Source organism: Parasteatoda tepidariorum, chromosome 5 (genome assembly GCF_982258835.1).
Source record: "Parasteatoda tepidariorum strain Cologne lab strain chromosome 5, Ptep-v5.0, whole genome shotgun sequence".
Lineage (NCBI taxonomy): Eukaryota > Metazoa > Arthropoda > Arachnida > Araneae > Theridiidae > Parasteatoda > Parasteatoda tepidariorum.
In genome coordinates, this window is record NC_141759.1 from 72,579,470 (window position 1) to 72,605,310 (window position 25,841).

The 25,841-nt window shown below is 28.7% G+C and overlaps 1 protein-coding gene across 2 annotated transcripts in view; it reads left to right on the forward strand.

Moving 5' to 3' along the window:
• Positions 1-25,841, forward strand: part of ERR (estrogen-related receptor) — a 66,734-nt gene that overhangs the window by 28,550 nt on the left and 12,343 nt on the right. Inside the window, exons 1-2 of one of the 2 annotated variants that reach the window (XM_016069839.3) lie at positions 14,164-14,582; positions 21,438-21,656. In XM_016069839.3, coding sequence (XP_015925325.1) covers positions 14,565-14,582; positions 21,438-21,656 — 237 coding nt within the window. In that variant the 5' untranslated portion in view covers positions 14,164-14,564. Of the gene's footprint in view, positions 1-14,163; positions 14,583-21,437; positions 21,657-25,841 lie in introns of those variants that run through there. The other variant, XM_016069840.4, reaches the window with a different exon arrangement.

Consider the following 25,841-nt stretch of genomic DNA (forward strand, 5'->3'; position numbering starts at 1 on the left):
ATGTAACAGACTGTGGAGGGAGACAGCTAAAATTAAGAGAATTTGCGTTGAGGGAGTAATAGACGTTAAAATCTTATCCCCCCCCCCCTCTCTCTCTCTCTCTCTTGTACCACATCGGAAAGTTATGACTTGACTACATGGTGGCTTATCCGGGCTTTACTACTAGGATAATTAGTAATTGCTCCCTGTTTTTATTTTCCTTTTATTATCTGAATGTTTTCTAATTTACGAAAAGCATACAGTTTATTCGATTTTTTCTTTTGAGGAACAAAAAATATAATTTTTTTTCCCGACCGGAAAAAAAGAAAAAAAAAAAAAAAGCTAATAGTTGTTCTAAATTCTTTCCAAATCTAGTTATTTCTGTCAAGAATGTTACTTTCATTTTGTTTATTTTGATATCTGCGTAAATTTTTTTAATCTTGACAGTTTAAAATTATAATTTTCTTTTATTTATGTCCATTTATTTATTATACCTTAATTAAAGTTCTGAATAAAAGAAAAAGTGTTTAAAAAGGGGAAATTGTTAAAATTATTTTTGTTTAGGCTTAGCGCTCCCTTTACATTTGGAATGTTTCCTGACAGAATATTTTGTTAAAACCTGGAAAATGTTCTTAGTTTATTTCATCTGTCTTCGAAAATATCTTCGACCAAATATTTCAATCTGCTAATAAAAATGTTCTCAACATAAATTCACATTAACAAGGTATGACTATCGGTTAATAAAGAGACATATTTATTTACTTAAATTTGCTAAATATATTTATTTACTACAATTAGGAAGCAGAATTTTTTTTTTGAGGTCCGGAACTTCAAACAAGCTACTTTATTTTATTTTACAAGCTCATCCGTCTGCTTTCCAAATGTATCTGTGTTTAAAAAATGCTTTTTTTTTAAAATTTACTTTTTATTAATTAATTTATTTTTTTTGTTTCCCTTCTAAGGGTGTCGGAAATACTATGACAAAAAGTTATGAATGTATATCTGCTTGAAATGAAGAAAAAAAAAACTTTGTTCTTTACCATTGCTAAATAGTTTAGTTAAACAAAAAGAATGAAAACTAAAAAAAGTTTTAAACTGATATAATCATTTCCGCAGTGTGCCGACCTGTTAAAACTTAAAAATTTAATAAAATCTTTGTTCAAAGATAAAGCAATATTGTAAAATTCCTGCAAACTCCTAATTTTTATACTTGACTTTTTTGTTTTATTTCAGAACCTCAGGTTACAAGTATTTTCTCATGTTTTTTTTCATAAGTGTTGAGGGTAAATCAGAGAATCGGTTATCACAGTTTGTATACAGCCCTCAAAACTTTCCTCCATATCAGTGAATTTGTAGTTAAAGTTTATTGACTTTAACATCAATTATTTTATAACTTTTTTAAATAATTTGTTATGTCTGATAAACCAAAAAAGAGAAGATCACCGCTTTTAATAAAGCAAAAATCCCCATCACCCCTTAAATTTAAGTATATCATCTATACATTTTTTTTCCTAACTCAGTGGCGTACATAGACGTTTATACGCTTTTCAACCCATGCAATACTCTATTTCTATTTTTCGTATAAATCCCGCGCGTGGACGCTATTTACGTCGCTGTCAGGGGCAACCTTATATTGCATTTATAAAATCTCTCCGACCAACTCGTATATTTTTTCCTATTCAAGTCCTATTTCCTCACTTTTCTTTCTATAAAAAAATAAATAAATAGATAAATTAAATGCATTTACAAAATATTTACTGGTTTACTTTTACTTTATTTTCTTATTATTTATTAAATTAAAAAGTAATTACGAATAAAACATAATTTTATTTAAAAGTTCTTACAAATAAATTTTCTCGTTTTAAGTAATTAGAATGCGATATTAAAATACGGTTATGGATTTCAAAATAATGGGTGCGATTATATTCTACAAAATACTAATTAATTTTATTTTGCATCTATTTTTCAAAAATTGTCTTTTATTGATAATTTATTTTATTACACTAATTAATATCGTCTAAAATGTTGTTTTGAAGTATTGAGATCGACATTGCAAACAAATGGTTGCATTCCTTACTTAACATTTCGAACGATTCAGTTCATAGTTTCCACGCTCTTTTATCCATATTTTAAATAATTCTATCAGAAACAGCAAGAAAAGTTATCCCTTTTATTTTGATGAAAAAGTTATAATAAAAAAACACAGTCAGTTGTTAAATATTTGTATTAAAATGGAAGGTTTGTTTTCAGAACATTTTAATTATTCACAAAATCGTTTGTTTGTTACAGAAAGAGAACGCTTATTAAACTTTTAGGCCATTTTCAAAGCTCCTAGTCAGGAAACTAATTCATTCTTATATATTCTTAAAAATGTGAGTCAAAACAAACTACCCCCCGAATTTTATGTTACTAAGCACTCGGTTAAAATAATTGTTTTGTTCTTCAGATTTTTTTTTACTTGAATTATTTGTAAAACATTCTATATCTGATGGAAAATGATGAAGAATTTTAATTGTATTCGTTAGAACACATTTCATGTGTAAAACTACTGTGTGAAGCAAAAGAAGGAAAATATTCAGAAAAATCTGTGTTAGGAGCGTCGATGCTATCTTGAAATAAAATCGATGGCACTTATTTCATTTCAATATTATCTATTATTACAGCAACCCTTTTTTTTATGGCCTTGGCGTTTTAATCAAACGTGCTCCCGATGCTGTTTCTATACCGATGGGAAGGCCGAGTGGCCTTGGCCTTGAATTTTCCCTTCTTTCTCCTCACTGGTCCGATAGGGATCTTGTTTTTATTTACTTTTTGTGTTTATTTTTACTTGACATCTGTAGTGGCGAAGTGAGATTTGCCGGCCGGTTCTGAAGAGCCTGTGTATTCATAATTTTTGTGATTTGTATCTCATATTGCACCCACTATTTTATCTGCGCCATTTCTTTTGAAAAGAACATAAATGTATTATTTTTTTTATAAAACCAATTTACAATTTGGTTTGAGTTTATAATAGTTTGGTATCTTTCGAAAGTGTAACGTCCTCACCTTTTGCTTTAAATTAAAAAAGATTACCATCAGCAAATTAAATATTTTTTCATAAAAATAAGTTCGCTCATAATTATTTTAGTTATGTTCATAAACTTCATTAAAAAAGTTTAAAAATGAAAAATAATCTATAAAATAGTCCTTTCATGGTGCGTAGCGTTTTTAAAAAGTGCTTAAAGGTGTTTATTTTCGATATTCGTTTTTTAAAAGCCCTTAAAGGTGCTATTTTCATTGGGTGTTTTTAAAAAGTTTTATTTTTCCTTTTCAAAAATGAGATTTTTTTTCTTTACCATGTTGATTTCCGCCATGTATTATACAAAAGCGTGCTTTTCACATTGTTTTATTCAACGTTTTCACAATTCATTTAACAATCTATTTCGGTGTAACTTCGGTCCATAGCGTATGAAAACGTCAATCATTTTACATGTTTGATGAAATACTTGCGAGTGCGTCTACTGAGCTGGGATCGGTGAAATTATTGCTCTCTCATGTGCAATTGCGTGCATCTCATGTGCAAAATGCAACTATGTTGCATTTTGCAAGATATTCTCAATGTTAAGCTTTATTTTCCACCCTCTAATATCGAAAAATCTCTTGATCATTTTATAATGGCTAATGTAATCAAGAAACGAGTTCTTTGTCAGAAACTAGTTATTTTATCATGATTATGTAAAGTCTTTGAAAATTATTTTGCATTTTGTTATTGTATATAGTGCTTAAAAATATTTTTTGAGCACTTAAAAAAAGTACTTAAAAGGTGCTTATTTTTGTTGAAAGATTTGGCTACGCACCCTGCCTTTGTTTCTGAAATTTAAGTATATATTTACCTATAATGTAGCACGTAAAGAATGCTGAAGTGTTCCAATTTGTACAAGGGGGTCAAAAATATTGAAGGATGCCCTCTTATTTATGGAAAAACCCTTTGTTCTAAAGCAACCATGTTTAAGATTTATTTGCGATGAGAAAATATATAATTTAATATTATATTCTGATAATATCTAATTAAATTATATGCGAACTATTCATTAGTTCTCAAAGAATAAATAAAATAAAGACTTCTAATTCTTAAAATGTTTTTAATCTTTGCAGAGCCTGTGGTTCTGTTGAAAGTAAAAATAAGCTTTTCTATCATTTATAGCGAAAATCAGAAAATATTGATAAAAATCGCATTTAAAATGTAAAAAGTGCACTTAATGTACATATTTAGTTACAAAAGTGTTAAAATTATGAACTAACGGTACGATTACAAAGTTGAATCTGTATTTGAAATATAATTTTTCTTTTATATCATCGAAATATAACTAGCTTTTTTGTCGTAATTAGTTATATTTAGATTTAACATTTAAACCTTTAAGTCATATACCTCTCTTTGAGAATAAGGCTCTGGTTTTTTCTTTTTACATATTGAAATCTTGTCATTCCTGCCTATTTAATCAAAAAATTCCCGATTCGAAAATACCTTAAGAAATGGGAAGTTTCTTGCGTAAAATATCCTTATTAAAATTCCTATTTTACTAATTTTATTGTTTTAATTATTTAAATGAGTTTGACTAATGATTATATATATATATACCCATTTATAGTAATCCGTTTGAAGCCTGTCCTTTTTCTTCAAAAAAAAATTAATAATAATAAATTGAAAAATATGCTAAATGGATTAAATATTTATTAATATTGGAAATATAATATTCATAATAAGAACGTTTTACATTCATGATCATTTAATGTCAATCAATTAAATAAATTAAAATTTACATTCGTGTTAGTTAGCTTTTTTTTTAATTGACTATGAAAATCCCTTAAATTCACTATATTTAAAATATTTTTTATATTAAACGACAGTCTTAAATTTACAGGGTATCCGCGCACCTGGAAAGTCATGAATTTAGGTCGCCAAAAAATCTAATTATTAAACAGGAAATTTCCCCTCCCCCAATTTCTTGGTGTTCCGAATATTTGAATTTGTAGCAAACTGATAGTCATATTTTATTCAAATTAAAAATGTTTTTATCATGTTCTTTAAAAATTGTGTTCTTTCAAAAAATGGAAAAGAAGAAAGAAAGAAAAAAAAACACGTCATTTCTAGAGCAAGTTATCTTTTAAACTTCTGTGATTTCACATTTTTTATTATTTATTTATTTATTTTATCAATTTGAAATTCTAGCTGAAGCAAGCCAGTGATTGGCGAATTATTTTTATTCCGAAATGAGAACAGAAAAATCAAGTATTTCTTTCCTTTCCCTTGAACAAGAAAAATATCTTTAGAATATGATTCTGCTGAAAAAAGGAAAAAAAAAATTACTTTTGAGCTATTTTATTGCTTCAAATCTTTATTTTCTCTGTTTTTTTAAATTAAAAATCTATAAATATGAAGATGCAGAGTATAACAGTTTTGGTTACACCTATAATTTCGATTAATGTTATTATGATGCTTTTTTAAATTTACTGTTGCGTTTTTGTCGGAGAAAATAGTAACTTCTTAAAGTCATGAAAAATTCTTGGAATTAGTCATGGAAAGTCATGAATTTAAAAATCTAAAATGTAGCAGATACCCTGAATTTAGATTTATATAATTTCATGAAACCACTGGCTCTTTTCTTTTTTGTGTTAGCAGCTATGATTTTTGGTGATGAGGCTCAATAAAGGGGTTAGAGGAAAAAGTCCCGTTTTTTTTTCTTCCTCATTTGAGAGTAAAGGTTTTTCTCACCCCTTTACAGCTCAATAGTTCAATCCTTTTTTATTTTTTATGCACTTACCACTTTCACTAGGAACCCCTTTTTTCGGGGTCTTCATTTCCCGATTTTGAAGTTCAACTTCCTCCCTATCACTGGAGTTATTTTCATCTGGAAGGAAGGAGGTATTGGTTCCCTGAACTGGCCCCTTCAATGTGCTCCCCTTTTATCTTACATTTTATTTTTAACTTACCTCTACCTACTTTACTTCTCTCTCACGGTTTTAAAAATCTAGAGAGGAAAAAACACTTTCCTTGTCTGACCCCTAAAAATTGAGGTGGGCCCCCGAAACTGCAGAGGGGGGATATAGGGGTTGTGTCTGTTCTGATGAAACGAAGAGGGGGTGTTGTGATGGTAAAAAAAAAATATTTACGAAACTAGGGTGAAGGAAAAAAATGTCTCCCCGACCTAGAATCTCCCCCTCCCCATATCTTACTCGCCCTTTCCTCTCTACCCCACTCCTCCTATAGATTCTTTAGCCCTACTTTCCCATCCCTACCTTATGTATTTTATCTTCCTTGCTTACATCTTTTAAACGTAGTTTTTATTAAGCTCACTCTCGATGTGTTGTAATATAGAGTAAAAATTTAGGGTGGTTTTTGTATATTGGCAAAGAACTGGGCCGTACCCTGGGGCTTTTAGTAAAATCTGCCTCACGATATTAACCTATATTCGCGCTCAACTTTTTTTTTTCTTCCTTGACCTACCTATCTGAATGATTTTTGGGGCACAAGTGTATTATAAATTTTTTGATAAGAAAAAAGCCCTACTTTACTTTAAAAACACTTTGTTATAAAAAAGCAGCGTGTTTATTTTTTTCTTCTTCGGAAATATATGAAACGTATGCCGATTTTACAAAGATTTGATACACTGGATTCGGACATATGGATTCCAGTTATGGTCGTCACTATGGCTCTAAACGGTGAATTCCTGTTTCTTTGAAATCAGTTGGATATTCCGTGTAGCTTGTTAGGAAAAAGCTGAGAGCTGCAAGAAGTCTTGATTGTTTGATCAACAACGAAAACTTTCTGAGTGATATTTTAGTTAATTCTAATAAATTACCTTTAAAATTTGTTTGTTGATGATAGAAAATAATGGTTGAGTCTTTTCTCTATATCAGTGGTTACCAACTAGCCGTGGCCAGCGAACTTAAATATATTAGTTGTCATTTTTTTTGCGGGCAATTTTCGTAAAAAATCTATATGGGGTTTTAAATACTTTTAAGTTTTTTTATCTTAACAATTTGATATCTGTTGTATAATAATTGTTTAATGCATAGGTGCATAATTAAAGTTATTGTAGTCATAGTTTTTTAATATGCAATTAAATATTTTTTAAAATCTACTTCTCATTTTAATTTGTAATTCAATACTTTTATTTTGTACAACTTGATAAAAAATCTGACAGTAATATTTAATGTTCCTTCAAACATGAAAGAGCCCTACATAAAATTTTGATAAAGTTGTGGCCCGCCATTTGACTGGTGGTCAAGCTTCAAATAGGGAAAAATTATAAATTCCTTACACGTATTTAAACTATTCGCGTCTTAGCGATAGTTGCCTTGGCATTTTAATATGCTGCCAAAAATATTTTTTTGAAGTTACTAGTCGGCGGTTTCTTCGCCAAAATGCACTTGGAGCTTTCTTTCACTCTAAAATCTTCATCTACATAGATTTACTTGATTATTTTGAAAAAATAGATTGGAAAATAGGTTAAATAAAATTAAAATGAGTTATTTTGCCCCCGAGAGTTAATTTTTTTTCCCTTCGAAGAAAGTCACAAAGGGCTTATCCACCAAGCTTTATAAATAAGTTTTTATATAGTATTGACAACTTCTGAAGCAAAATAAGTGCTCCAAATTATAAATCGTATGATCTTCTATTCTATAGATTGGAAATAAATAAGATTAACTAACTTAAATTTAAAAAAATCATATAGCTGACTCGTACTGAGAAATCAACTCATTTAAGTCTACAGATTTGAATCTCTTATGATTCGTAATTTCTGTTATCCCAATTGTTAATTCAATTCACTAATTCGATTCCTATCTATTGGTATCAATTCTTATTTTTTTTCCCATTTTATTCTTTCAATTATTATTATTATTTGTGTTAATACGAAAAAAGAAAACATGTTGAAAAGAACTCCTGACATTAAGGTTTTAAAATTTCTAAGACTACGAAACTAGCCTTTGAATGAGAAAGAATGAGTTTCGAGCTTAGAACCCATGTAAAACTTAGATGGCCATGTAAAACCATGTATGACTGAATAGTTATTCACGATATAAATATCTCTGCCAAGTTATATGTATCAACTCTAGAAAAAATATGGGGATAGTTTATATTTAAAGTGCTTAGTCGATTTATTTTATTTATATAATTCAAAATATGTTTCCAGTACACTGTAATAGTTTCAATATCATAAAAAAAAAAATTTCATTTATTTAAAAAGAAATTTTTAAGTATTCTTTTTTACTTGAGTTAAAATTGCGGTTATAAAAATTTGCTGAGAGGAAAAAATTATTTAAAAAAAGTTTATAAAAATTTTTTTTAATTACAATATTTTTTTTTTTTTTTTCATTACTCACAGCAAATTCTAAACTGTCTCAGAACATATTTATTCTTTTTTTTTCCTTCAAATTTTTAAAACTATTATCTTTTTTAAATATTGCATTAAAAATAAGATGAGATAGTTATTTTGCCCGATGATCAGTTAAACTAGTTTAACTATTAAAAACAATGTTCTTGGAATGCACTTTTCCTTTCAACCATTTAATGAGCTTGCTAAGATTTTTATTTACTTTTTTCGATTCTCTGGTCTAACCCGTTCGTTAACGTTTAAAAAAAAAAAAAGAAATTCAAAACCTGTAGTTGGCTTGTTCGTGCCGAACTGGCGAGCGAAACGAACCAACATCAAAATCAAGTTCAAGGCCAAACTGAACACTGCGTGGCGGCATTGCATTTAAACTATCTGCCTCCTGTCCCTCTCCCTTCCCTTTCCATCCCTTCTATTCGCTATTTATCGTTCTTTTTCCTTTCAGCTTGAAGGGTTGCCATTCTTGTTCTTAGTTTTTCTTTCTATCTTGAGAGCGGGGGGCTGTACACAAAAATATTTAAATTTATTTCGTAATTCCTTATATTATTATGCACTATAACTCATAGATGTTAATCAACCAACTGCTTGTGCTTATAATTTCCATTTTTTTTTAAAATTTTATATTTATGAAGAAACATATTTTTAGACTTTTGGGAAAATATTTTATGCTGTAAATAAACACAAATTAAATTTAATATACAGATTAAATTTAATACACTTCTAAATGTATTGGGTAGTCACTAATTTTGGCCAAAATCTAGGTTGTAATATTTTTTAATAAATAACATTTATTTTTAAGAACTAAAGGCACTTTACTTAAAAAAAAAAAAAATTTTCTTGAACACTAATCTTAAGTGTTTAAAAAAAATTATTTTATTCTTATATCAACTTTAGTTTCTAATGCTTACTGATTTCTTATTAGAAAAACGTATGCCGTACAATTTTTGTACTTTGTGGCTACTTGTGATTAAATGTATTGACATTTTCCTTGTTAAATATGCTGCTTATTTTTATAAATTCTTTAAATCTGTCAAACACGTTGCAGTTTTTTCATATTTCTATAAAGAACTAAAAAGAAAAATTTGCTTAGTGATATTTTCAAAAGACTAATTAATTGTTAAAAAAAAACATAGTACAATTACTTGGGAATTTATTTTGTCTAGCCTAAAATAATTGATTTAAAAAATACGTTATAAATTAAAGGTATGATATATTGAAATGGTCTTAATAATTTTCAGTTTTAATTAAGTATATTGGGGAAGCTAAAGTTACAAAATAGTGGTTTTAGAAGTAAAACACAATACGAAGTAACTATTTCAAATTACTTTGAAGAGAACGAATAAAATAAACTTCTAAATTGTATAATGTATTGTAAAAAATTTTGTGTTTAAAATTGACGACTTTGTTATAAGTTGGCGAAGTTTGTAAAGAATAAAAATGAATCTTTATTATTAGTTACTTAAATGATTCTATTTGTTATAGAAATTTCAAGCACTGACGCTATATTAAGCTATTATAATTATTTTACACTCAGTTTAAGAAGGAAAGTGTAACAAAAAATTATAAAAAAATCATTTAATTCTGTGTACGTTTTTTTAATTCCTTTTTAAAACTGTATTGTTTAAAATTAAATCTGATTTAAGTCTCTTGTGAGAAAAATAAGAGTTATCAAATTGTTACGAAAAAATACGTCGTATAATGAATTTGTTTTTAAAGCAGGTGAAAATAACTTAATTCTTGTTCTATTGTTAGCGTAATGCATATAAAACCCCCGATATCTTTCAAAAGTAATTCTTTTATAAATATTTTATTTGATAGATTTTTTTTCTTTCTTTTTTTCTCTCGTATTTAATTCAGGTTTTTGTGTGTGGAAAGCTTGGCGCTTTTATGAGCCTCGCCAAATAGCCTGTTGCGGATGCAGGTCTAAACGATAGGGAAAGTTGTGTGTGTTGATGTTTTTCTTTTTTTTTCTTTTCTTTTTCTTTCTTTCTTTCCTTTTTGCCGGATATTCTTTTCGATGAAAAGCAACAGTGAGTAAGGCAGGGGAAGGGTAATTTATTAGGTCGCTTCTTTAGGTCAGTAGCTTTGTTTAGAAATTTCGTGTGGGAAAGATAGCTTTGCTTATGACAATGAATTATATTTGGAGGCGTATAAATTAGCGATTCTTTTATTAAGCTTAATTTTTTAAAGTTTAGGAAAAGATAAATAACGTTCTTTTTTTTTATTTCTTTTTTTTTTTTCTGTTATGGAAATTTTTTATTGGTGATGTGTTTTATTCGATCGAACAATTAAAGTTAATTTTTTGTTCAATCCCATTTATTCCTATTTTTTCTCCCGCTTTAATGTATTATCATACCAAAGATGAATTGTAAACCTCTTACACTGATGCAGTATGAGTGGATTCATGTAAATTTGCTTGCTTCTTTACTATTACTAAAGAATAATAGATTTTTGTCGTCTATCTCATTTATTCTTATTTTGATCTCGATTAGCATTTGGTTCTCCTGATGTGTTTTATTTGTGCATGCAACATAGTTGGAAAACTTTGACTTTTGCAACATAAATTAATTCGGGCTCTTTTATTGTTTCTTTTGTTTTTGGCTTGCTTTTGAAGCACTATTATCTGCTGTTGCGAAGGAACAATCGTATATTTGTAATGTTATTTGTAATATTATTTTAATTTATTTTTAGTAGTTTATAAAATAGTAGTATTATAAAAATGAACTCTCTTAAAAGTTAATATTTTATTTATTCAAAACCAGCTATCTCATATATGCTTCGCCGTTTTATTTATTTTTCTTTTCTTTTTATATCCGTCGTTGAACAGCCGACCCAATTTTTCGGTTTAAGACTACTAATGTTCAACTCCGTAGCCTTGCAATTTTGAACCAACCCAGAAGACAAGGAAATTCCGTGATCAATACCCCCAGAGGCATTGATTTGTTATGGGAATATAGAGGACTTTGCGACTCATCAGATTTAACGTGCATCAGGCACCTTTTACTATATTAGTTTTCGGCCTACTGGGATCGAACTCTTGGACATGGGCCCAGTGCCCTACCAACCGGGCTATCCCAGCCTCATGCTTCGTTATTTGTCCGAAATGTTTGTTGAACTTGATTATTTCTCGCGTGAGCTAATGTATTCGATTGTATTCAGCAATGTATTTAAAATTCAGCATGCACTAACGGCAATATTGTAGGCAAAGTTTGTTTGATTTTCCCCAATCCATATGAAAACCGGGATAAAGAAAAAGTGTTTTGTTTTGATCAAGTAAAATTAAACTAACCCTTGCTGTTTTTTTTTTTAAAATTGTTATTTAAAATTTAATTGCTATTTTTCTTAATTGTTATTCAGCATTGAAATTTTTTTTTTTTTACTTTAATGTTTGAGAGAATAAAAACTTTATAAGTCAATTGCTGAAAATGACTATCCTTTTTTCATAAATAGATGGCGTTAAGGTATCGTATCATGAACGTCTGTGTAAACAATCAATTTTAAATGCTATTAAGTTAGTCGCACAAATTTCTCTACGATTTTTAAAAGACTTGAAATGCAAAATATGAATTACATGGATCTATTACACTCAGTAAGAGAAATTTTTTAACAAGAATTTATGTTCTGCCTCAAAAAGATAAGGAACGCGTGGTTGAGAGTAATAAGACATTCTTTATTAATTGATTATTAAAGATTTAACAGTACATTTCATTATATTTGAATCTTTCATTTTCTATTAATACAATGTTGATAACATATTTATTACTACAAAAATTATAAAACATTGTATTTCTTTAATTTATTATTTCTCTTAATTTAGTTAAAATATATTTTTTAAAATTTCATAACTTTTTTGAATGTTTTTTTAATTTTAATAATTAATATTTAAATTTCATTTTTATCTTATTAATTTTCATGCTACATAGGAAAAAATATTTAAAGCCCATAAAACCTGGGGGGGAAAAAACCCTGCTTAAACCTACTGGATTGGGTTTTATTTTAACTCTGATTGTAAGTGCGAAATAATGATAAATGTTTTAATTTTCTCTATTCATCATCAAAATACTTGCAGATTTTCCACATATACGGAGTTAAGGTGAGATGATAATCATAATAAATATTTCGGATATCCGCCAAAAGTGAACATTAATTAATTATTCGTTATTCATATTATTAGTTATTGTGAATATCAATTATTATTTATATATTGTTTTTTCACTCATTGTTAATTTTCTTTCGTTTTTGAAATAGTTCGTGTTAATAAATTTCAATTTCATTTAAAATCTCATGAATAAAAATAAATCATTATTGAGCACGATATTTTCGGGCGGTATTCATTTTTCTTATTTTATCCTCAACGTAAATTAAAATAAGATTTTAAAAATTAAAATCTATCTTTGTGTTTATAAGTTTTTGATAATTTATTTACTAATTTTCATTTATTAAAATTTAAAAAAAAATAGTTTAAGCCTTTTTAGGATTAATTGTTATATGTTTGTGTGTCGCACTGTTAATCTTTTTATTTAAAAACAAATGAGTGAAGGAGTTAATAGATTTATAAGTCTACTAGCTTGTCATTAAACAGATTAATCCTCCTCTTTAAGTGGGTATTATGAATTTTTCGGTGACATGACATATTGCCATGCTAGAATATCTAGTCTTAATGTACTTAAAATAGTATACTTAAGATATCGTTTGTAGATAAAATATTTTATGACATTTGTTTACAACTTTAGATGGTTCTCTGATAAAAATCTTGGCGTTCTTCTTTTTTTTTAATGATAAAATATATCAGATCGCAAGAAAGGAAAGTCACTGTTAAAAAATGCCATTAAAATTTATGGTACTGGATTGATTGTTTCAGTGTATCTGTTCAAATTATTTATATTTACTAACTTGTATTCTTTTCTGTGGAATACTATTTTTTTTTTTAGTTTTGCTAAAGAATTTGGTAGTAAACTTAATAGAAGAACGAGTTCTACAAAGCACTTTCTTAAACGTAATTATCTTAAAAGAAATCATGCGATCATACATTAATAAGTTAAATTATTAACATTTAATTAAAAATTTTAACACTTCTCAGTTGCACCAAAATTAAATTGCTCAACTAGTTTTCCTTTTTTTTCAATTTTACAACATCTAGTTTAAAACTGTGTACTTAAATATATATCAATCTCATAACTATTCTACTTGGAAATTGGTTAAACAACATATTGAATCATACTTATTTATCAGCATTGTTAGCTTTTTAAAAAGCATATTTTGTTTTCGAATGTATTTTTTTTAAAAGTTGGTTAATTTCATTTTAACCGTTCCATCTAAACTAGGTAGAATAACTGATTTTTCTTGCGGCATTTGTGATATAATAATTGCAAGTCGGCTTTTGTTTTTATTTAAATTTATTTTTTATTTACTGCGTTTTTATTTCTCATAATCTTTAAAAACATTTCTGTTCCTTGCATAAAATATATGCTGCCTTTCTAAAACTAGTTATTAGTTATCAAAAAATTTCACGGTTTGCCTGCTTTTTTTAATCTTCAAAATCTAATGGCAACAATTATCGTGACAATTCAAATGCGATTATAATAAATCTTTTGATAATCATTAATGTGATTAAACACAACACTTCGTTCTCCTTACTGATTGCATTCTGTTTGAACATAAAACCAAATTTTTATTGTTTGTATAATAAGATTGTGGTAAACATCAGGTTTGTTTACGTTCCGATTTATATGTTGTGACTGTGAATAGAAAGCAATAAATCGCCAAATAAGTTTCCCTTCTTCACTCTCCGGTAAAGTTTTGGAGATGCTGTAGGATTTTGCGAAGTTCTCGCAGTGGGCCTTGGAAAAGTGCCACCTGTTCTCTTGACTGCGATATCTAAGGCCGATGTAGGCCACTCGTGCTTTCGTGCCCTTTATCGGGCCCCCCCCTCAATTTTATTAGTATTTTGTTGTTCGATTTTCTCACCGTTTCCCACCATACCCTACAGAAGCTTTGTGAACTACTTTTTTCCTTATGTAATTTTTTTTGTCACAAACCTTACCAGGATACTTGGCATCGTGGGATATAGGACTTTTTGTGTTTAGTTTTTTAGCATCATTTCATTCCGATTTTCACTTTCGACCCTAACCTTGTGGCTTGCATATCAATCTGTGTTGTGCTCTGTGTAGTTTTGTTTCATGAAAAAATGTGTGGATTATTTCCCCAGTCAACATGGACTTATCTACCGTGGTATGTTATCATTACTACCAATTAAATATTATTATTTTTTTATATAAAATTTGAATTTTGTATTAATTAGTACTAACAAATCAGGTAATGTTTCCCCCCCTGTTCAACATGGACCTATCAATTGTGATATGTTATCGTTTCTTTGCTGTCAAATTTTTCTTTTCTTTTTTTTTGTTTATAAAATTTTGATTTGCATTAAGCGAATCGGACTTATGCGGAAAAATAGTTAAATTGACAAAAAGAATTCGAATTTTATATTAATTTGTACTAAGCAAATCAGGTAATGTTTCCCCCTGTTCAACATGGACCTATCAACTGTAGTATGTTAATCGTTGCTTTGCTGCCAATTTTTTTTTTTTTTTTTTTTTTTTTTTTGAAATTTTAATTTTGATTTGCATTAAGCGAATCAGGTTTATGCGAAAAAATAGTTAAAATGACAAAAAGACGATATTAAGTGCTTTTATATGCAATTGATATTTAAAAAGAACGTATTTATTACATATAAATTTATTGTTTAGTGAGTCAAACAATTAAAACATTATTTTTCGTTAATTTATCAAGATAAGCAAGATTTGTCTGAAATATCTAGTTGTTTTTTGTTAATTTATCAAGATAAGTAAGATTAGTATTAAATATATATAATTACAAATCAGATCCGAAATCATGAAAGTAATGCTTGATGATTAATCATTTATTCCATTGGTGTTAACAATGACGTATTTCCAGCTCCAGAATTCTCATAATTTCTAATTCCTGCCAATCAATACGTCTTATGCGGCTTTTTCCCGATTCCTTGTGATAAGGGATCCTGATATCCCGCGGCAGGATCGCTTCCAAAGAAAACCTGGGGCGTTCAAAGACTGAAGAATGCAGAAAATATTTAGTAAAAAAAAGAAACTTTAGTATATTTCGCGTCTTGACCTTGTAGTACTGCTGCATCGTCAATTGTATTATTTTCATAACTGACTTGCATAAATTTCATCTAATACTAATTATTTTATAATTTAATTACTTTGGTCAAAAATGCTAGTTTGTGTTTCTTTAGTATAAATCCGTTAATAACAAAAAAAAGATAATTTTTTTTAATTTAAAAATAAAATGAGAAGCGAAAATAAAAAGCTTCAATGCTCTTTTTATTTATCATACGTTGGTCACATAAAAAACAAACTTAAAAATTCCTCACTCAGCAGAAACTGATTTAAAATTAAAAGATTAAGTTGAAATTTTGATATTTGTATGTTTACAGTACTTTAAAAAAAATTATGAATCGAATTACATACCTGCTAACTTTCACTCTTTCTGAGAATGAATTTTCCAAGTGGTAGTAAAACAATTACCGAAAAACAACCTTACTCAAAAATATATTTATATTTTGACTAGGTTAAAATTCGCTGTCGTTAAAATTAGTACGCTTTTATATATTTGTTGTAATTATTTAAACGTAGTGGTGGTCAAACTCATTTATAATTATTATTATAATTCAAAAATTTTAATGACATGACATGAGTTTCGGTATCACTTTAAATACAAAATTAAAATCTTCCGGAAAAACCGGAAGAGTTGGCAGGTATGGAATTATCTTTAAAAAAGTAGAAATCCATACATCACTTAGAAAAAATTCACCATATTACAAGTTGCGATTTGATCAATTATTATTGCTAAACATATTTATATATTGCATTAGTACTTGCTTATTTCTCATTAAACTGACTGTTAAGCTTTTGATTTTTTTATAACTACTTAAAATATTTTTTATTTTTAATAGCTCTAGTTAATTTGTTTTTAGTCTTGAAAATTGAATAGAATTTTAAGTCCCCCTCAATAACAGATGTAGTGCAAGTTAGTTGACGAGTTGTTTTTTCTGTCCTCCTTATTTCTTTTCTTTTTATTTTTAAATTTGGAAATTATTTATTAAAGAAAATATTTACAGTAAAGGAGCATCAGGGCTGTTTAGAATGCTAATTAAGTTATTTATTTAAATTTTTAGCTTTCCTCTCCCATTTCAAAATGTGTCTTAAGTTATTATGCTAGGGGGCAACTTCTATCTATTGTCAACGTATTTCAGAGTATCTATGTCTACAAACTTTTTTGTTCTTTACCATTTTAAAAATATTTTTATGAAAGAGAATCAATGAAAACACAGCTACTCTTCCAACCTATAACGCCTAAATTTATTATTTATGGACTTAAAATCAGTATTCTTTTTTATAGATTTACATTTCTTTTGTTAAGCATAATTTAAATATTTTTTTAAGATATTCTCAGTGGGAACAATGTGTAAAATAAAAATTTATATGGTTGTTAGACAAGAAATAACTCTTTCCACTGTTAATGCTGTCTATCAAAGGCATATTAATGAATATTAATTATTGTGCAAAATTCGACACTATCGCCGATTTTTTTTTTTTTTTTTTGCACTAAATATTAGAATTTTTTTAAGCACATTTTGGATTTTTTTTAAAAAAATATTTATGCTAACTTAGTGCAAAAGTTTTTAAAAACGTTATTTTTTTTGTAAAAAAATTGTTTTAGTTTAAAAAAGACTACCTTGAATATTTGTAAATAAAAATATGTTTGTGTTCAAAATTTTGGTAACATATACTTTTTAAGTTGAAACGGTCGCTAAAATCTAAAAGTATTCCTACCCTTAAGTTTTTGTTGTTGCACCATGAGCCTTTTATTGTTTAATCTGGACTGCGCAAAGATTTGACAGCTTGTTCATCATTTAATGTGGTTTCTGTTGCTTATTGAAAAATAGTTAATTATTAATTTAGTTATTTCTACTAATTTTAACAATCAATAAATAACTGCTCTTAAACTGCATTGCAACTCTCTAAGGATCATTAAAGTATGCAAAGGGACGCATTTTTATTCTAAATTAACTAGCAAAGCATAAAGATCGTAATGCAAAACTTAAAAATCAATTTTATTTATCCTTGCTGGAAAAAAAAGAGACATAAAATTTTGTTTGTTTGTTTACTCATATCATTCTGTGAATAATAAATATCTTAAGGGAGGGTTTGAGACAACTGCGAAGAATTGAAAATAAAAATGCGTTATTAAGGTATGAAATTTTCTCTGTCTAGCATATTTTAAAACTGAATTGAAATATATATAATTGAATAGCTAAAGTTAAGAATTATTCATTTACTTAATGATAAGTGCAACTTTCCCCTGTTATATTTTTATGTAACATTTCAGTTTTGTTACTGTAATTACTTATGATATTGTAGTTTATGGCAGAAAAAGGAAAATCTAAAAGCATTCATCAATGCTTGTTCTGTATTCTCTTGTTCTCTGCTTTTTCATATCTATATTTTTATAAATGCTTTACCTTATGAAAATAATTATTTGAAATGTTAATATTTTATGCATATTATTTTTTCATTATTTTTTTTTAAATAAAATATAATTTTTTTGTAAATAGGTTTTATAATTGTTCGTACAATGCGTTAATTTATTTGTATAAATACTATAAATCGCACCTTATTATTAATTCTTAAATTATTTTTATTTTTACTCATTTAGCCATTAAAGGAAAATAAATCATACTTTTGATGTATTAAAAAAGAATTTTCAGTTCTGCATAATTGTGGGTTAATTTAGAAATATTCACAATAAATGACGTTTATTAAAGAAACTTCTAATTATCATTATGTTTTTTTTTTTTTTTTTTTTGTCTTTTGTAAAATTTAATGAAATTGTGAAATTTAGTTGTAATTTACTATTTTGTACAAAATTGAATTTAAATACAATAAATGGCACCTTATTATTCTTTTTTAAATTATTAATTTTGTTTTTAAGCGTAAATTTAAATTCTTAAGTGAAATTAATTAAACAGGAGGTAGAAAAATAAAATAAAAATAACCATAACTACATTAATTCAAATTCAAATTGGAACAGCGCACAAGGCAGCTAAAACCAAATTCAAATCATATAAACTAGTAATAATATAAATTTACTCAAAAATAATTTAAATATAATTTAAATAAAGTTGTGTGTTTACAGAGCAGCACTTCATCAGGGACACACTGTCTGCACAGACAGTGTGTCCCCTGATGAAGTGCTGCTCTGTAAACACACAACTTTATTTAAATTTTATTTAAATTATATTTAAATTATTTTTGAGTAAATTTATATTATTACTAATTTTGTTTTTACTCATTTAGATTGAAAGGAAAAGAAATCAATCTAAGTTGTATTTAAAAAAAAAAAATTATTTTCTTAGTGACATAATTGTGTGAAAATTCAATTAGAATTATTCACAATAAATGGCATCTAATAAAAAAACTTCTAATTAACTTAGTGTAATTTTTTTTTTTTAGTCTTTTGTAGATTTAATGAAATTCTGAAATTAATTTGTAAAATTAGTTGTAATTTGCATTAAAATTACAACTGAAGAATAAATGCCATTATTCTCAGAATATTAAATGACGAATCTTTTTTAAATCTTCTTATTAAACAATACATTTTTACTACTTTCTGGAAGAGAGAGAATTATGCTTTGCTTTAACAAAGGTATGAGGTGAACATTTTCCTTGTGGACTAGGTTATTATTTAGATTTATAAATATATATATTACGATATAAAAAAATAAGCTTCAAAAATCCATTTTTAAAGCCAATCTTGGAAAATAAAGAATTACTTTAAAAAAATGTATTTTTTAACTGAAATTTACAATTCTATTAAAATTTAGGGCATATACTGTTCCATTCACAATCTTAAAGGGGAAAAAAAGGTTTTTCTATAGATTGCCATCTTTTTGCAATAAAAATTGAAACTTCTATTAAAATAAAAGGCAAATACTATTCAATTTCAGAAAAAAAGTTTCCTGTAAATTGCCATCTTTTTTAAATAAAAATTGAAACTAGTTAAGCAAATTTTCCCTTCTAAAAATTCTTCACAATGTGAAAATAATAAGCATTGCGTTTGTTTTTGCACAATGGCATAAATACATCAGACATTGAATTAGAAAAATTACAAAAAATTTGTTTAAAGTTATGGCCTTATTTATTATAAATTCTTATGTTTAAAAAAAAAAAAGGGAATACTTGTTAATAGGTTGAAATACAATTTAAAAATCATAATTTGATGGAAAAATTTCATGATTTACTTATTCAGAATATAATTAAAAACATTAAATTATGTAAGTTTTTAAATATTTTAAACAAAGGTTTTCTTTCTTTTGACAAGCTGTTACCTATTTTATAATTGGTAAAAATAATTTGAAAATTAGGAAACGTTTTAATTTTATTTATTTTCTTTTTCTTATTTTACTAATTATCATTCTGAAGAGAGGCTGCAGTTTTTACAATTTAAAATTTTTCTGTAAGAATTAACATTACCAAATAGTTAGCTTAAATAACCCCAGATAGTTAAATATCACTAAAATGATTCTAACTTAAACTCATTCAAGGAAAGCTAGTTTTGACCTCTGAGTTTTTTTAAATTAACTAAACCTGTTTTCCATTCTGGTTTCAAAACTAATAATAAACTCAATAATTGATAGTCTGTCATTTTTATAATTTAAGTGCATATAACTATATCCCTGGTTTTATTGGGACAAACTTTTAAGGAGGGGTAGAGGACATCAGAAATATTCAGATTTGCTCAGCAACTCATAGTCGAAAATATCATGGAAAAAGAGAAACAGATACAAGAAACAGGACTAAGGTCATCTGAAATATTTATTGGTCGAAGATATTACTTATGCTGTGGTAGATGATTTGTGAAAGTTCCACCATTGCTAGCGATGCATGCATTTGACTGTCAAGCAGCAGAGATGATTCTTGCAACCAGATCTGCTTCAAAATCCACATATGTTTTGCACACAGTACTTTCTAGTACACCCCAAAGAAAGAAATCCATGCTGGTAGCCAGGGTACCGGTTAACACGCCCAATTTATCTTGTGAACAACACTTAAGACGAACAAAGATATTTCTGACTATGGGTTGCTTAGTAAATCTTAAAGTGTGTCCCAGTAATCCTGGGACACCCTGTATTTATATACACCGAAGAGCCATTACATTATGACCACCCTCCATTTATAACAATGGGCTCGTCCAGGTTTTCATGGTTTCTTGCCGAGGAACAATGTTTTCATAGGTCACATTAGGACTTATAATCCTCATAGAACAATCCCTGACGTCTGTAAGCTACTTGAACATAGTTGCTGTGCAGACCAGGTTCACCCATTCATGGCAACAATTTTTCCTGTGGGGGATGGTGTTTACCAACAGAATAATGCACCATGTCATAAGGGTCGAATCGTCGAGGAATGTTCCAGTGACTTTCAAGTAATGTCTTGATCCTCAAATTCACCTGATCTTAATCCAATCGAGCATTTGTGGTCCTACTTGGAAAACCAAATTCGTGCTGCCACGCTACCCCGTCGCAATGTAAGGGAATTGCAGGACCAATTGGTGAGACTACCTATCAGCACCTTGTGGAATCAATGCCACGGCGGGTGCTAGCAGTTTTGAGGGCTAAAGGTGGTCCTACATGTTATTAGCAGGGTGGTCATAATGTAATGACTCTTCGGTGTATGTATATATATATATATATATATATATATATATATATATATATATATTTGTTTGTTTGTTCAGTAATGATAAATTAATCCTAGAAAATACAATGCATAATCAAATGAAATATTGATTGACAGTTAAGTTGCAAACAAACTAGTGCCCGAGTCTTTATTTCATCTTTCCCAATGTTATAATTACTACGGCTGTCTTGTTCTAAATTCCTTTTTATTTTCTCTAGTAGTATATTTTACATTTATTAATTTAAATCTTTTTTAGACAGGAGCTATGTTTTTGTAATTTTCTCTCTTTTTGTTTCCGTTACAGTATGGTGTAATGGCTGGACACAGCAGTGTGATTGTATCACAGATAAAGTCTGAAGATCCAAGTGATGTCAGTAGTGGTTCTCTGTGTCCAGCTTCACCTCAAATTTTTTCTTCATCCAATTCAGGTCTTTCAAATGGCCAAACAGACTTCAGTAGAATAATGGGACCTGTTGTTGGTAGCTCTAAATCTCACTGTCAGTCTCCTGATGAAATGGCTTTGGTGAGTAATATTGTATAAAATTATTTTATTATATCTTTTCTGATTAAATATATTCTTCTACTCGTGTGTTGAAATAAGTAACAATTGACATCATTTGATAAAATTATAAAGCTTGTATAATTTAATTTATTTGTTAAAATTAAATATTTTAGTTATGTTGAGCTTTTGCTTTTTTTATGTTTAATTTTTAAATGATTTAATGTATAAAAATTAATAAATAAATAATACAAACGCAATAAAACATTACAATGTATGCAATTTAATTTTCTGTTTTCTAACTCTTTCAAAACCTTTAGATGGTTTCACTTTTTCCAAAAACTGCTTAATGTATTATAATAAAGTATGTATTACAAACAGGCCCCTCTTCCCCACTGGGCACTATGGGCACGTGCCCAGGGCCCCGCGATCGAATGGGGCCCCCTAGTTCCTGCCAGATTACCAAATGATAACCGATACATTATTACCGAAAAACATTAATTTTGAAAAATCTGATGATAATGACTTACTACAATACCTACGCTTATTATATTAGCTTTAGTTTGCCGCATGCGGATAGCTATACCTTGTACAACATAGCTTGAACTTTTTGACAGATGGGTCAGTGATGGGAAACAGAAAATATCTATTGGTGTAAAAAATGTGTTGGCTAAATATGTGGCTGTATGTATGTTTTAAACTATTCAAAATAAATAAATTCATTCGTCAATCAATTTTATTGCACTAGACATAAAAACATTGGGTAGGTAAGAAACCATTGTTTTCAGTTTTTCTATTTAAATTTTACCTCGAAGCAATAAAAACCACTTAAGACTTTCGGAAAATGCTTGAGTCCTTAACAGGTACTTTTATGTTGTGTGTCTATTCTTATGATTATTATCAATTTTTAATATTATTAAAATAAGAAGATATTGTTCGTCGTTGCAAAGTTATATCGATTTCAGATTTGACATCTGTCAAAAAGAAAGATCAAACTAATAAATAAACAGGGTATAATACTCCACTCTCTCTCAAAAATGAGTTTTTCCGATATTAGTATGTTTAGGTTAATTTAAATACCTATATGTAAGTATAAGAATACAATTTAAAAAAAAATTATTAAATTAAAAAAAGAATTATTTGATGCGGTGTGGTTTATGTCTTAAAGAAACCTATTCGAACGTCATTCGTAATACCAAAGACAAAAAAGGGGAATTCCCGATTCCCGATCGTCGTTTGACTTGACGAACGGGAATTCCCTTCAAGTATTTGTCTGCGATGTTGTGGCGTTTGTTTTGTTTGTAGTTGTTAGTTTGTTACTGACTGTGCTCGAGCTCTGATAAAAAAAATAGTATTGTTTGATTAAATCGTCGTTTTGTCTGTTTTGTGTTAGCGAATATTTTCGTTATAAAATTAATTAAATAGTGAATTATAATATAAAATGTCGAAACGGTCATATCCTAGTGGATCTGAAAAAAGGAAAAAAGCTCTACATCAGAAAGAAGTAATTGAAAAGTTACCAAAATTAACATCATATTTTACTACTACTACTGGAGAAACTTCTGTAAGTAGCAATCAACTCATAAATGTTCCACATGATGACTCAGCTCAATTACAAATTGCGGGAATTTCTAAACCTTCATGTTCCAATTTTGAAAAAGAGATTGAATCAGAAAGCGACTATTCCTACGACGAAAGTGCAACGACTTCAGTGACTTCACTAAAACCGACAACTCCAACTGTGTCAATTGAACAGCAGTTTTCCAACACAGAAGAATTAATATCGCACGATCCCGCCGATTATTTTCACGAAAAGTTTGTTGAAATAAATCGCGAAATTTTAATTCGTAAGGGACCAGTATATTTTCAAAATAAAGATTCTGACTTTTCCGAGGCATCCAGAACATACAAAGATGGTAATAAATTAGTAACGAGATATTTCAACAAAGCATTATTTATTCGCAAATTAAAGAACAATGAAAGCGTCGAAAGAAAATGGTTGCTGTATTCGCCTTCCAAATGCTCTGTATTTTGTTTTTCATGCTGCTTATTTAACCCAACTGATGTTAATCTTTGCTCTCGGAATGGATGTAATGATTGGAAGCATATTAATCACATAATTTTAACACATGAAAATAGCCCAGCGTATAAGCAATCTATGATGACTTATCTGGCACGAAGTAAAACGGTTGGTAGAGTAGATATAGACTTATTATCTCAACATCAAAAGGAAGTGGATTACTGGAGAAACGTACTTAAACGGATTGTAGCTGTTGTAAAATTTTTGGCATCGAGAGGGCTTCCATTTCGCGGCGACAATGAAATCCTAGGATCTCCAAACAATGGAAATTATTTGGGTTGTGTGGAATTATTGAGTGAATTTGATCCATTTCTTGCAGATCACTTAAAAAAATTTGGGAATCCTGGAAAGGGTAACATTTCTTATTTATCAGCAAATATCTGTAATGAGTTTATTGAAGTAATGGGAAAACAGGTTCTAAAAAAAATTATAAATGAAGTTAAATCAGCAAAATATTTTTCCATAAGCGTTGACAGTACGCCCGATCTGTCTCATATTGACCAGCTAACTTTCATCATTCGATACGTAAAAGACTGTGTTCCTGTTGAAAGGTTTTTGAAATTTATACCTATTAAAGAACATAAATCTAAGTATTTAGCGGAGACCATCTTAAATTTTTTAGAGATACATGATATTCCCATAAAAGATTGCAGAGGACAAAGCTACGACACTGCTTCAAATATGTCGGGAAAGTATAGTGGTCTACAAACAAGAATCAAGGAAAAATGTGAATTTGCCACCTTGCCTACCATGTGCAGGACATTCACTAAACTTGGTAGGTGTCCATGCTGCTGGGTGTGTACCGGAGGCATCACAGTTTTTTGAAATAGTTCAGAAAGTGTACAACTTTTTTTCGGGCTCTACCCACAGATGGAATATGTTAACAGAACATTTAGGTTCAAAAAAAGTTGTTAAGAGTCTTTCACAAACCAGATGGTCAGCCCGAGCTGATGCAGTAAGTGCTTTGCATGGGGGTTATAAAAGAATATTAGAAGCTTTAATCACCATCGCAAACGATACTGAACAGGCACGAGAAACAAGAGACGAAGCCCTTAGTCTGTCTAGAAAAATGGGAAATCTAGAATTTATTATACTGACGGAAATCTGGAGCACTATATTGGAAAGAATAGACAAAACAAGTAATTATCTTCAGAAAGAAACAATAACACTGGACGTTGCAACCAATTTGTTGACTTCACTTTATGATTTTATTACTAACCTCAGGGATAAATTTGATAACTTCGAATCATCTGCCAAAGAAAATAACCCAGAATCTGACTACAAGGATCTATCTCAAAGAACAAGACGTAGAAGCTCACGGCAGAGTTTTTTTGATGGCTCTGCGCCATCAGTCCAATTGAATGGAAAAGAGCGATTCAACGTAGAAACCTTTCTCCCAATAATCGATACCTTGAGTGTTCATCTAAAACAGCGACAAAGTTCATATGAGATCGTCAGTCAACGTTTTAGTTTATTTTTTCACTTAAAAACTCTGAATTCCGAAGAGATACGACAAGGATGCAAAGAATTTTCTCAAATCTATCACGAAGATGTAAATGAAAAAGAGTTAGAAATAGAATGTCAACATTTAAAAGAATACTTAATAAATGTTCAGAGTGAAAATGAAGCATCTAACAGTGTACAGGAAGTATATAATCTATTAAAGCAAAACAAAATTGAAGACACATTTCCTAACGTAGAAATTGCATTGAGAATATTTTTAAGCATGATGGTAACTAACTGCAGCGGAGAACGCTCCTTCTCCAAATTGAAACGAATAAAAAATGAATTAAGAAGTACAATGCTTCAAGAGAGATTAAATAGTTTGTCGCTGATGTCCATAGAATGTGATATTCTCAATACCATAGATTTTGAAGAAGTGATTAACGATTTTGCTCATCTTAAATCTAGAAGGGTACCTTTGCAATCAACATAGAATTAATCTAAGGATTTTAAGTTAAGCGAGTTACTTTTGTAGATTATTTTTTATATTTCCTATTTTTTTATAGCTAGTAACTAAATAAAAATAAATTTAGAACCTTGTTTGTCTTTCTTTATCTATTGTAACTAAATAGTGTTTTCTCAAGGTCATAGGGGCCCCATGATCCTAATGTGCCCAGGGCCTCAAA